Genomic DNA, 13068 nt, shown 5'->3' on the forward strand with positions numbered 1-13068 from the left:
TTGCATTGAAGCAGATGCACTCCAGACCTCCAGGCCCACTCAGGTCATCCTGCTCCAGAATGCTCTTCTTCTTAGCTAGCCTTGCCCTGGCCCCCAGCTCGACCCCAGCCTCAGTACTTACTGACCTACTGTTTTGATCCCCACCCCCCTGCCACACTAGTTTAAACCCTGCCGAAACACTCTAGCAAAACTCCCAGCCAGGATATTTGTGCCCTTCCAGTTAAGGTGTAACCCATCCTTTCCGTACAGGTGCCATCCTCTCATGAAGACTTCCCAATGATCTATGAATTTTAAACCCTCCCTGTTGCACCAGTCCTTTAGCCACGTGTTCAATTATAGAATCTCCCTGTTCCTGGCCTCACTAGCACTAGGCACTGGGAGCAGTCCAGAGATTGCTACCCTAGAGGCCTTAATTTTTAGCCTAGCCCCCATCTCCCTGAATTGCTCTCGTATGACCCCCCTGCTCTTTCTAGTTGCACAAATGTGAGCCACGGTGTCCCCAATAGAAGAGGCTGTTGCAGCAGGGTCCAACTTGAGTGTGAAACCTGTTCAGTTTAATCCGACCCATTTGCCGCACGGGAGGTCAAAGCCTGGGTCGGAAATGCAAAGGGACTTGGGAGTCCTAGTTCAGGATTCCCTTAAGATTAACTTTCTGGTTGAATTGGTAGTTAGGAAGGCAAATGCAATGTGAGCATTCATTTCGAGAGGACTAGAGTACAATAGCAGGGAAATACTGCTGAGGCTTTATAAGGTTCTGTTCAGAGCACAATTGGAATATTGTGAGCAATTTTGGGCCCTGTATCTCAGAAAGGATGTGCTGGACTTGGAAAGGGTCTAGAGGAGGTACACGTGAATGATCCTGGGAATGAAAGGCTTGACATATGAGGAGCGGTTAAGGACTCTGGATCTGTATTCGATGGAGTTTAGAAGGATGAGGGAGAGATCTCATTTAATCATTTTTTAAAATACTTTTCCAATTCAGTCAAATCAAGTCCAATTCAGAGTCTCAACAAGTTGAGACATTTCCGATCCAGGCTGACAAGTCAGGGCAAGCGACCATTTACCCTGTCCTGGGCCTGATCTACATGAGCCAAGCTTATTGGAGCAGTTAGAGAAGTCCTCCTCCAAGGCTTGATCTCATTTGCATCTTAGCCAAAAGGCCGAAATACCGCTTTTAAAAATTGCTTCATATGAGACATATGAAGCTTAAATGCAACCCAATGACCTCAACCAAGTGCAGCATCCGCATAACTACACTTGATCTTAGCCAAAAGGCCGAGAAGCGATGTTGAATCATTTAGAATACTGAAAGGCCTGGATAGAGTGGACGTGGGTAAGATGTTTTCATTAGTAGGAGAGACTCGGATCTGAGGGCACAGCTTCAGAGTAAAGGCGTGACCCTTTAGAACCAAGATGAGGAGGAATTTCTTCAGCCAGATGGTTGTGAATCTATGGATCAGCCATGATTGAATGGTGGAGCAGAATCAATGGATTGAATGGCCTAATTCTGCTCCTATGTCTTGTGGTCAAATGGGATTCACGCCATCAGGAAGCGGGAAAACAGAGCCACTATTTCTGAAATGCATCTTTCTCTCACCCCTCTCTGTCAGCATTAGGCAGGGACCACTCCATCCGTAAACACCATGGTCCACTCCCCTATCGCCCTGAACCTTTCCCATGGTACCATCCCATGCAGAAAGTGCAACACCTGCCCCTTTACCTCCTCCCTCCTTAACTCTCCAATGGCCCAAACACCGTTTTCAGGTGGAGCAGCATTTCACTTGCATCTCCTCTAATTTGATCCACTGTATTCGCTGCTTGCAATGCAGTCTCCTCTACATTGGGGAGACTAAACGCAGACTGAGAGACCACTTTTTGAAACACCTTCACTCTGTCCACACGCATGACCCCAACCTTCCTGTCGTTTGCCGTTTCAACTCAGCAGCTTGCTCTTGTGCCAAAATTCCCATCCTTGGTCTGCTGCAATGCTTGACTGATACCAAACGAAAACTGGAAGAACAACACTTAATCTTTCGATTAGGCATGTTACAGCCTTCTGGACTCAAAATATTGAGTTCAACAACTTTAGACTGTGAACTTTCCCCTCCATCTTGACTCCCCATTCCCTTCTGTTATCTCTTTTTCGGTTCCTCTGGCTTATTCCAACACAACTCCACCCATCCCCCCACATGGCTACTGTCCCTTGTTGATCAGTTTTGCTCCCACTGAGCACTGACCATTGTTCCCCTATTAACACATTCTGTTACCCTATCTCTGCCACTGTTAACACTCTTCAGTCCCCAATGGCATCATTAACAGCCTCTTTTGTTTTATATCCATGACATTCTCTCTCCTTAGCTCCCAATCTATCACTGACTATCCATTCTGTCCCACCCATCTCTGCAAGTACTATTCCTTTTCTATTCCTTTTCAGCTATGTGGAAGGGTCGTATGGACTCGAAACATTAACTGTGTTTCATTTTCCACAGATGCTGCCAGACCTGCTAAGTTTAACCAGCATTTTTTGTTTTTATTTCTGATTTCCAGCATCTGCAGTATTTTGCTTTTATTTAGGTTGAAAAGTAAATTGTTAAGAGTCTGCAAAGGGTTTCAGATAGTTTAAGTGAGTGGGCAAAAATTTGGCAGATGGACTGTAATGTGGGAGAATGTGAACTTGTCCACTTTTGCAGAAGAATAGAAAAACAGTACACAATTTAAATGGAGTGAGATTGCAGAACTCAGTGCTACAGAGGGATCTAGGTGTCCTGGGACATGAATCGCAAAAATATAGAGCAAGTAGAGCAAGTAATTAGGAAGGCAAATGGAACATTGATGTTTATTTCAAGGGGAATGGACTACAACAGCAGGGAATATTTACTGCAGCAGTATAAGGTTTTGGTAAGAGGACATTTGGAGCACCGTGTATAGTTTTGGTAACCTGATTTGAAAAAATATTTAATTGCATTCGATGCAATTCAGAAAGAAGTCCACGTGGCTCATTCCTGGGATAAAGGGCATATTTTATGAAGAATGGTTGAGCCTATACCCATTGGAGTTTAGAAGAATGATATGTGATCTTATTGAAACATATAAAATCCTGATGGGATTAATTGGGTAGGTACCAGGAGGATGTTTCCATTTGAGGGGGTCGTGGAACTAGGGGACACAGTTGAAGAATAAACGGCCTCACTTTTTAGTTGAGATGAGGAGAAAACCTTTCTTTTGGAGAATTGTTAGTATGTGAAATTCTATTCCCTAAACATCAGTGGAAAAGGGAGAAACAGTCACAATAACTAGAGAAAATACTAGAAAATTAATGAGACTAAAAGCTAACAAGTCCCCTGAGCCTGGTGGTCTGCATCCTAGGCTCAATAAGTGCTTGTCAAGATAGTGGATGTGTTAGTTGTAATCTTCCAAAATTCCCTGGATTATTCAAAAATCGGAGCGAATTGGAAAATGTAAATATAAAGAAGGGAGACAGAAATCAGGAAAATATAGACCAGTTAGCCAGTAGGAAAACGCTAGAATAAATTATTAATGAGGTAGTAACAGGATATTTAGAAAATTATAATACAATCAGATTATGTTAATGTGGTTTTGTGAAAGGGAATTGTTTGACAAATTCTTCTACGAATGTAGCAAGCAGAGTGGATAAAAATGCAGGGGCAAATTTTACAGCTCCTGCCGGCCTATTTGAAGTCAGCGGGCACAATAAGATAAAGCAGGTAGTCAGACTATTGCCATTCCACCCATCCCTGATCTGTCAACATAAGAACTAGGAGCAGAAGTAGGCAGATTCAAACCTTCGAGCCTGCTCCAGCCATTCAGTCAAATCATGGCTGATTTCTCCCTGGTCTTAAATCCACCTTCCCACCTGTTTCTCTTTATCCCTTTTTTATTAGAAATATATCTATCTCCTTGAACAATTCAGACTCCACCGTGCTATGGAGCAGCAAGTTCCACAAATTCACCATTCTCTGAGAGAAGTAGTTCCTCCTCATCTCAGTTTTAAACCTACCATCTTTCATACCTATGACCTCTTGGTTGAGATTGCCCCATAAGAGGAAACAGTTGGTCTACATCTACTTTACCAATCCCTTTTAAAAAATGTTATACCTTGATCAGATCCCCTCTCATCCTTCTCAACTCCAGCGAGTATAAGCCCAAACTGTTTAATCTCTCCTCATACGTCAACCCCCTTTATCCATGGGATCAATCTGGTGAACCTCCTCTAAACTGCTTCCAGTGCCACCACATCCATCCAATAAGGAGACCAAAACTGGAAACAATACTCCAGATGTGGTTTCACCAACACCCTCTACAATTGCAACAACGCTTCTCTACTTTTATACTCCAGTTCCATTGCAACAAATGCCAACATCCAATTTGCCTTTTTTATTACATGCTGCATCTGCATACCGACTTTCTGCGATTCATGAACATAGACACCCAGATCTCTCTGGCTGAACACATTTTGAATCTGCTTTTCATTAGGTAATAATTTGCGTTTCTATTTTTTCTGCCAAATTGGATAACTTCACACTTATCCACATTAAGCTCCAGGTGCCAAATTTTGGCCTATTCTCCTAGCCTATCTATATCCATCTGTAAAATCTTTATATCTTCTTCACTGCCTGCTTTCCCACCTATTTTCGTATCATCTGCAAATTTTGCTATGTTACACTCTGTCCCTGGTTGCAGATCATTTATATAGTTTGTAAATTGTCCCTCCATATTATGCAGGACGGTGGGTAAAGCATTTGGCAGCCCACCCATCCTTAATGGCTACTTAAGGACACCATTCTGCCAAAGGAGTCAAACGTTACAGGGGACAGCCAGGAAAGTGGAGTTAAGGCTACAAGATCATCCACGAGCTTATTGAATGGCAGAGCAGGTTTGATGGGCTGAATGGTCTCAGCCAGCTCCTATTTCTTGTAAACTTATTTCTACCTTCCAGTTCTAGCTGATCATTTCCTTGTCCCTCAATATTTTCTTTGTTTCCGTCCATCCCTTTGTTTTCAGCATTCACTGAGGCTGTAGTGTTGCATGACGGTTTGCCTGCAGAACAAATCATGGCAATTTTAGCCTTTTAATAAAAGGAATTTAGGAGCAGTACACAATCTAAAATTCCAATATCAAAAGCAAAACAAGAAGTTAACATAAGGGTGCTACTCAGCAACAATATCTGCAAATTTCTTTTTCAGACTGACTACAATGGTGACTACAGTTCAGGAATAATTAATTGGCTGTGAACCACTTTCTTTGCTTGCTAAATACTGAATGAAATTTTCTTAAAAGTAATCAAAATTACGTGGTAAAATTGGTCTCCGTGGTACTGTGAAGAGAGCCATGGTAGTTTGACAGCCCATTTTACTTCCTGTGTAATTTTCCTGTTCAACCGATTTTGCGGCAACCAGTCTTTGATGTTTTCCTTCTTTATGATTGCTCTGATTATATAACTAATGATGTAATTACAAATTTCATTTCAATTGAAATTTGCACAAATTGCGAGACGCTACATGAGTTTAACCGTAACAAAAAATTACACTGGATTGTAATGTACAGAATGTTAAGAGTAAAGCAGCATTAGATGTATTGGAACAGATCCAATGACCCAGGCTCAGCAAGAGGAAATTCTGTCACTCCTTATTCTAGTAGATGCAAGCAAAGAACATCAAATACATTGACAGATTTGAAAGAATGCTACGTTCATTTTTTTCACCAGAATATTCTTACGCGATTGCAGTTCTTGATATTGCTGTTTTGAAACTCTTTCATTCAGATTGTGATGTCCAGCATCAATAGGAAGTCTGTAGCTGTTGTCTTTAATCCCTGTTACAAACTTTATAACTTAGTGACCCACCCAATCCTGCTCCTTGGCAGCTGTCTGAGGCTGAAGTAGACTGTTCACAACCCTGGTGTCATTTTTCACAGTAAGGAGTCTAACAACACCAGGTTAAAGTCCAACAGGTTTATTTGGTAGCAAACGCCACTAGCTTTCGGAGCGCTGCTCCTTCGTCAGATGGAGTGGAAATCAGATTTCCACTCCATCTGACGAAGGAGCAGCGCTCCGAAAGCTAGTGGCGTTTGCTACCAAATAAACCTGTTGGACTTTAACCTGGTGTTGTTACACTCCTTACTGTGTTTACCCCAGTCCAACGCCGGCATTTCCACGTCATTTTTCACCTCAGGATGAGCTTCTGACCACTTAACCCGTACACTAGCAATAGTATTGTTTCACCTTTTAAAAGCACAGAGGTATAACCTACAGTAAACTTGGTATTTTGTTAAACATCTAGTGTGAAACATTATTCAAAAGTTTGCAACAATTATATTAATTAAATGTTCACTTTTAGTTCTCACCTTCTTTGAAATCCTCTCTCTCATTTCCATTATTCATGTTCTTTTCTGATTGTTCTTCCTTGTCTTCAGCATCTTTCCTGGTTTCATTGCTATCAAAAGTCTCAGTTTGTGCTCCATCAGAATCTTTGTCTAAAGGAAATTCATAAAATTACAGCTAGAGCAGTTTTGGGGAAAATGTAGATTTGGGCTTACTGTTAGCTGATAGGTCTTAGAAAGATCCCGTGTAGATTTGCTGTTACTTTTTCAACTGAAGTTGTTCAGTTGAAGTTTCTCTATGAGGGGGGTTGGCTTCCCAGTATTATCTAGAACCGAATGCATTGAAAAATAAGAACCTAAATTGAGTAGAGGCACAATGGGATCTAGGGGTACTGATTCATAAACCATAAAATTAAGCAACATGATACAACGCCTTTAAAATGGATACAAAGCATTGGAGTTCATTTCTAGAGGGATAAAATTGAAAAGTAAAGAGATTATTTCAAACATATTTAGAATCTAGGTTCAACCATAATTAAGAATATTCTGTCCAATTCTGGCCTCCACACGTAAAAAAGATTGAGAGACACTGGAGAAGATGATAAAAAGATTTAAGAAGATACCAGAACCATCAGGAAAGACGAGAGCTCTTTTCCCATAAGCGAAAGTCAGAAGGGTGATCTAATAGAGGTCCTTACATGTCTATGATGAAGACATTTGACAGGAGAGACTTAGAGAAGATATTTCCACTTGTAGAAGAGTGGAAAACCAGGGGCTGTGAATATAAGATGATCATGAATAAGGATTTCTGGAGACAGCCCTTTAGCCAGAGAGTGGTGAGAATGTGGAATTGCTATAACAAGGAATATTTGAAGCGTATAGTATACATACATTTAAAGGTAAGCTCGGTAAGTAGAGGAGAAGAGAGCAATCGAAGATTAGGTTAGATGATGCATGGAGGGATGAGGCTTGTTTGGACCGGTAGCTACCTGTTGGGTCGAATGATCATTTGTGTTGTATATGCAATGTAATTCTGTGCCCTGTTACTTTGCTCTTACCTTCCTCTGTGTTTTCGTTGCAACCAGTTTCTCTCATTGTGCCACAGATTTTATTTGATTCTCCTTCAGTGTCTTTATTCATTGTCGCTTTTACTTCACTTGGATTTCTGTATCTACAATAAAAATAATCAAAAATGTAATTTGACTTATCGTGAGACAATTGTTAATAAGGATCAAATTTCAGGGTTTTTTTAGGATTATAGGAAAAGAGCAGAGGAGTGCAATTAAATAGCTCGACCAGAGAGTTGGCATATGCGTGAAGGGACACATGGCCTCCTCCTGTGCTATATCATTCTATGACTAGCTCTTTACATGATCGATAAAGGGAAAAGGTAATTAGAACTGAGAAATTAGTTAATCAAACAGGCATTTCACCTTCTCATCACGTTCTTTGGTCCTCAAATGGAAGAGTATTCTTGTGATGTTAGTAAGACCATAAGATATAGGAGCAGAATTAGGCCATTTGGCTCATCGAGTCTGCTCCACCATTCGATCATGGCTGATAAGTTTCTCAACCCCATTTTCCTGCCGTTTCCCAGTAACTTTCGATCCCTTTACCAATCAAGAACCTATCTATTTCTGTCTTAAATATAGTCAATGTCCTGGCCTTCACAGCCTTCTGTGACAATGAATTCCAAAGATTCACCACCCTTTGGCTGAAGAAATTCCTCCTCATCTTGGTTCTAAAGGGTCGTGCCTTTATTTTATCTGAGACTGTACCTTCGGACCCTGGTCTCTCCTCCCAATGGAAACACTTTCCCCAAGTCCATTCTATCTGTATGAATGTCCTAAGCCACATCAAGATATTGAAAGATTGTTGAAATATTTATACAAGGCAATGAACATTATGTTTATTTTCACCAGCCAACTTGGTAATGAGCAGTTGGGAGAGAGCACATCCTGAGTAAATCACAGCCAGAGTGAGAGAGTGCATTTCTGAATTTAGAGCAAAGTGGGAATTGAACTGAGAGTGGTCTTGCTGCAGGAGTAGAGGCTACAAGGGAGAGAGCTGATCGGTAAAAGTGGGTACATTTTTTCCCAATTTAAAGGTACATTAAGGAGAACTAAGAGTTCTAGCTTTTTAAAATATAACTTAAATTAATTTTCTACCTTGAATAAATTTAACCTAAGAAAGAATCTTTTAACTAAAAGTATGACTGATGAGCTCAGTTCTGTATTTTGCATGGCATGCAGCATGTGAGAACACCTAGATGCTCCTTGTATTCTGGATGACCACACTTGCAGGAAGTGTCACCAGTTTGAGAGCTGGGTTTTGGAGCTTGAGCGTTGGCTGGAGGCTCAGCAGTGCATTTGTGAGGCTGAGAGATTCGTAGATAGCACATTTTTAAACATGGTCGCCACATAGCTTAAAGAAGTGCAGCCAGAGAGAGAATGGGTGACCACCAATTAGAGAGAGAACGGGTGACCACCAGTCAGAAGAAGGGGGGCAGGCAGGTAGTCAGGAAAGCCCCAGAGTGCATCTCACTGAAGAACCATTTTTCTGTGTTGGAAACAATGAGAGCAATGAGAGTGAGAGAAATGCAGGTCGAGCCAAGTTCAAGGGAGGAGGAGTAAGTTTGGAAGAGCAATAGTGCTAGGAGACTCAATAGCGAGGGGTGCAGACAGGCATTTCTGGGCTTCAGACTGAATTCTGTGAATTCAGGATGGTGTGTTGCCTCCTTGGTGCCAGAGTCAAGGATGTCACTGAGCGGAAGGGTGAACAATCAGAGGTCCTGGTTCACATTGATATAGGTAGAGGGATGAGGTCCTGCAGCAAGAATTTAGGAAACTTAGGTAGCAGAATGAAAAGCAGGACCTCAAAAGTTGTAATCTCTGGATTCATGCCTGTATCACGTTCTGTTGACTATAGGAGTGGGAAAATAGAGCAGATGAATGCATGGCTGAAGAGATGGTGTAAGGGGGAGGGCTCTAATTTCCTGGATATTGGGTCTATTTCTGTGGAAGGCAGGACCTGTACAAGTTGGATGGATTGCATCTGAATTGGAATGGGACCAAGTCAGGGTTGTTTGCTAGCGCTTTTGGAGGGGGTGGAGGGGGTCGGGAGGGTTAAAACTAATTTGCAGCGGGGTAGATTACAGAGTGGAGGCACAGTAGGGAGTGATGCAAGGATAAATATGGAAGAAAAACAGAGTAGGTCAAGAAACAGAGCAAAGATAGATATGTTAATGGCAAGGCTGGATGACATGTATTTTAGTGGAAGGAGTCTTATTGGTAAGGCTGATGGACTGAGGCTGTTGATTAACACATGAGAGTATGATATTATTGCAATCACAAAGGCATAATTGAGGGAGGGGCAGGACTGGCAGTTCAATATTCCGAGATATAAAATCTTCAGGTGAGACGGGTTGGGGAAGAGGGGAGGTATAAAAGAGGAGGTGGTGTTGCAGTACTGATCAAGGAGTCAATTACTGCAGTAAGGAGGGATGGCATCTTAGCAGGCTTCTCAACGGAGGTCATTTGGGTGGAACTTAAAAACAATAAGGGGACAATCATGTTGCTGACAGTGTACTAGAGGCCCCAAACAGGGAGAGATAGAAGGCAAACCTTTTCAGAAGTGAAAAAACACTATGGTAATAATAATCTGCGGACCAGCAGACAAAGGAGGGGCCATTGTCATACTGAACAGAATGGATTACTGCAAAGAAGTGTATCGACAACTGAACAACGAGGAACACTACAGACAGTTACCCGCAGACCCAACCAAAGAACACACCCATCAACTCAACACTCTGATCAAGACCTCTGATCCGGACCTTCAGAACACCCTCCGTGCTCTCATCCCACGTACTCCCCGCGTTGGAGATCTCTACTGCCTCCCGAAGATACACAAGGCAAACATACCCGGCCGTCCCATCATATCGGGCAATGGGACCCTGTGCGATAGCCTCTCCAGCTATGTCGAGGGCATCCTGAAACCCATTGTACAAAGAACCCCCAGCTTTCGTCGCGACACTACAGACTTCCTACAGAAACTCAGCACACATGGAGCAGTTGAATCAGGAGCAATCCTCGTCACAATGGATGTCTCGGCATTCTACACCAGCATCTCCCACGATGATGGCATTGCTGCAACTGCCTCAGTACTCAACGCCGACAACTGCCAGTTTCCAGATGCAAATTTACAACTCATCCGCTTCATCCTGGACCACAATGTCTTCACCTTCAACAGCCAGTTCTTCATCCAGACACATGGAACAGCCATGGGGACCAAATTCGCACCTCAATATGCCAACATCTTCATGCACAGGTTCGAACAAGACTTCTTCACCGCACAGGACCTTCAACCGATGCTATACACTAGATAACATCGATGACATTTTCTTCCGTTGGACTCATGGCGAACAATCCCTGAAACAACTATATGATGACATCAACAAGTTCCATCCCACCATCAGACTCACCATGGACTACTCTTTGGAATCGGTTGCATTCTTGGACACACGCATCTCCATTAAGGACGGTCACCTCAGCACCTCACTGTACCGCAAGCCCACGGATAACCTCACGATGCTCCACTTCTCCAGCTTCCACCATAAACACATTAAAGAAGCCATCCCCTACGGACAAGCCCTCCGTATACACAGGATCTGCTCAGATGAGGAGGATCGCAACAGACACCTCCAGATGCTGAAAGATGCCCTCATAAGAACAGGATATGGCACTCGACTCATCGATCAACAGTTGCGACCCGCCACAGCGGAAAACCGCACCAACCTCCTCAGAAGACAAACACGGGACTCGGTGGACAGAGTACCCTTCGTCGTCCAGTACTTCCCCGGAGCGGAGAAGCTATGACATGTTCTCCGGAGCCTTCAACATGTCATTGATGAAGACGAACATCTCGCCAAGGCCATCCCCACACCCCCACTTCTTGCCTTCAAACAACCGCACAACCTCAAACAGATCATTATCCGCAGCAAACTACCCAGCCTTCAGGAGAACAGTGACCACGACACCACACAACCCTGCCACAGCAACGTCTGCAAGACGTGCCAGATCATCGACACGGATGCCATCATCTCACGTGAGAACACCATCCACCAGGTACACGGTACATACTCTTGCAACTCGGCCAGCGTTGTCTACCTGATACGCTGCAGGAAAGGATGTCCCGAGGCATGGTACATTGGGGAAACCATGCAGACGCTACGACAACGGATGAATGAACACTGCTCGACAATCACCAGGCAAGACTGTTCTCTTCCTGTTGGGGAACACTTCAACGGTCACGGACATTCGGCCTCTGATCTTCGGGTAAGCGTTCTCCAAGGCGGCCTTCACGACACACTACAACGCAGAGTCGCTGAGCAGAAACTGATAGCCAAGTTCCGCACACATGAGGACGGCCTCAACCGGGATCTTGGGTTCATGTCACACTATCTGTAACCCCCACAACTTGCCTGGATGTGCAAAATCTCACTCGCTGTCCTGTCTGGAGACAATACACATCTCTTTAACCTGTGCTTCATGCTCTCTCCACTCACATTGTCTGTACCTTTAAGACTTGATTAGCTGTAAAGAATCGCATTCCAATCATTATTCTGTAAATTGAGTTTGTGTCTCTGTGCCCTGTTTGTGAGCAGATCTCCCACACCACCTGATGAAGGAGCAGCGCTCCGAAAGCAAGTGGCGTTTGCACCCAAATGAACCTGTTGGACTTTAACCTGGTGTTGTGAGACTTCTTACTGTGTTTACCCCAGTCCAACGCCGGCATCTCCACATCATGTCAAGGGAAATACAGGATTGGCCAAGGAAAAAAAAGAAGGCTTATAGTAGATGAGCTGAAAACAGTGGATGCCCTAGAGGAATATAGAAAGTGCAGGGGAGATACTTTAAAAATAAATTAGGAAAGCGAAGAAGGACATGAAATACACTGCCGGGCAAAATAAAGGAAAATCCCAAAGTGTTTTATAAGTATTAAGGGCAAGAGGGTAACCAGGGAAAGAGTAGGGCCCATTAGGGACCTGTATGTGGAGCTGAAAGACATAAGAGAGGTATTAAATTAATATTTTGCATCTATGTTCACTATAGAGGACGGTGTAGGTATAGAAAATAGGAAGCGGGACTGTGATGCAATTGAACAGATTAGCATTGAGAGGGAGGAGCTGTTAACAAGATTAAAAATGGATAAATCCTCAGGCTCAGATGAGATGTATCCTAAATTGCTGTGTGAGGCAAGAGAGGAGATTGCAGGGACTTTGACGTTAATTTTGAAATCCTCTCTGGTTACTGGTGAGGTACCAGAGGGGTGGAGGACAACAAGTGTGGTACCATTATTCAAGAAGGGAAGTAGAGAAAAAACAGGCAACCGACAACAATCCCATCTAGGCCCTATCCCCATTACTCCAAGTATTTACCCTGCTAATCCCCCTAACACTCAGTGGCAATTTAGCATGGCCAATCAACCAGGAGTGTGGAAGGAAACTGGAACACCTGGAGGAAACCCACACTTCCGTGGGGAGAATGTGCAAACTCCACATACAGAGACACCCAAGGCCGGAATTGAACTTGGGTCCCTAGTGCTGTGAGACAGGTTGGGACCCAACTACTGTGCCAGCCTGTCTAACTGAGGTGTACAAAATAATGGAGGACATAGAGTAGATAGGGAGAAACTTTTCCCCTTAGTAGTCACTGTGGCACTGTCTACACT

General features: G+C 43.4%; 1 protein-coding gene across 2 annotated transcripts in view; it reads right to left on the reverse strand.

The window, feature by feature from the left end:
• Positions 1 to 13068, reverse strand: part of LOC144496905 (interferon-induced very large GTPase 1-like) — a 47647-nt gene that overhangs the window by 17040 nt on the left and 17539 nt on the right. For both annotated transcript variants that reach the window (XM_078217514.1, XM_078217515.1), the window contains exons 2-4: positions 7398 to 7510; positions 6364 to 6492; positions 4951 to 5058 (exon numbers count right to left, since the gene is read on the reverse strand). In XM_078217514.1, coding sequence (XP_078073640.1) covers positions 4951 to 5058; positions 6364 to 6492; positions 7398 to 7479 — 319 coding nt within the window. In that variant the 5' untranslated portion in view covers positions 7480 to 7510. The remainder of the gene's footprint in view (positions 1 to 4950; positions 5059 to 6363; positions 6493 to 7397; positions 7511 to 13068) is intronic.

Source organism: Mustelus asterias, chromosome 8 (assembly GCF_964213995.1).
Source record: "Mustelus asterias chromosome 8, sMusAst1.hap1.1, whole genome shotgun sequence".
In the NCBI taxonomy this organism is placed as follows: Eukaryota; Metazoa; Chordata; class Chondrichthyes; order Carcharhiniformes; family Triakidae; genus Mustelus; species Mustelus asterias.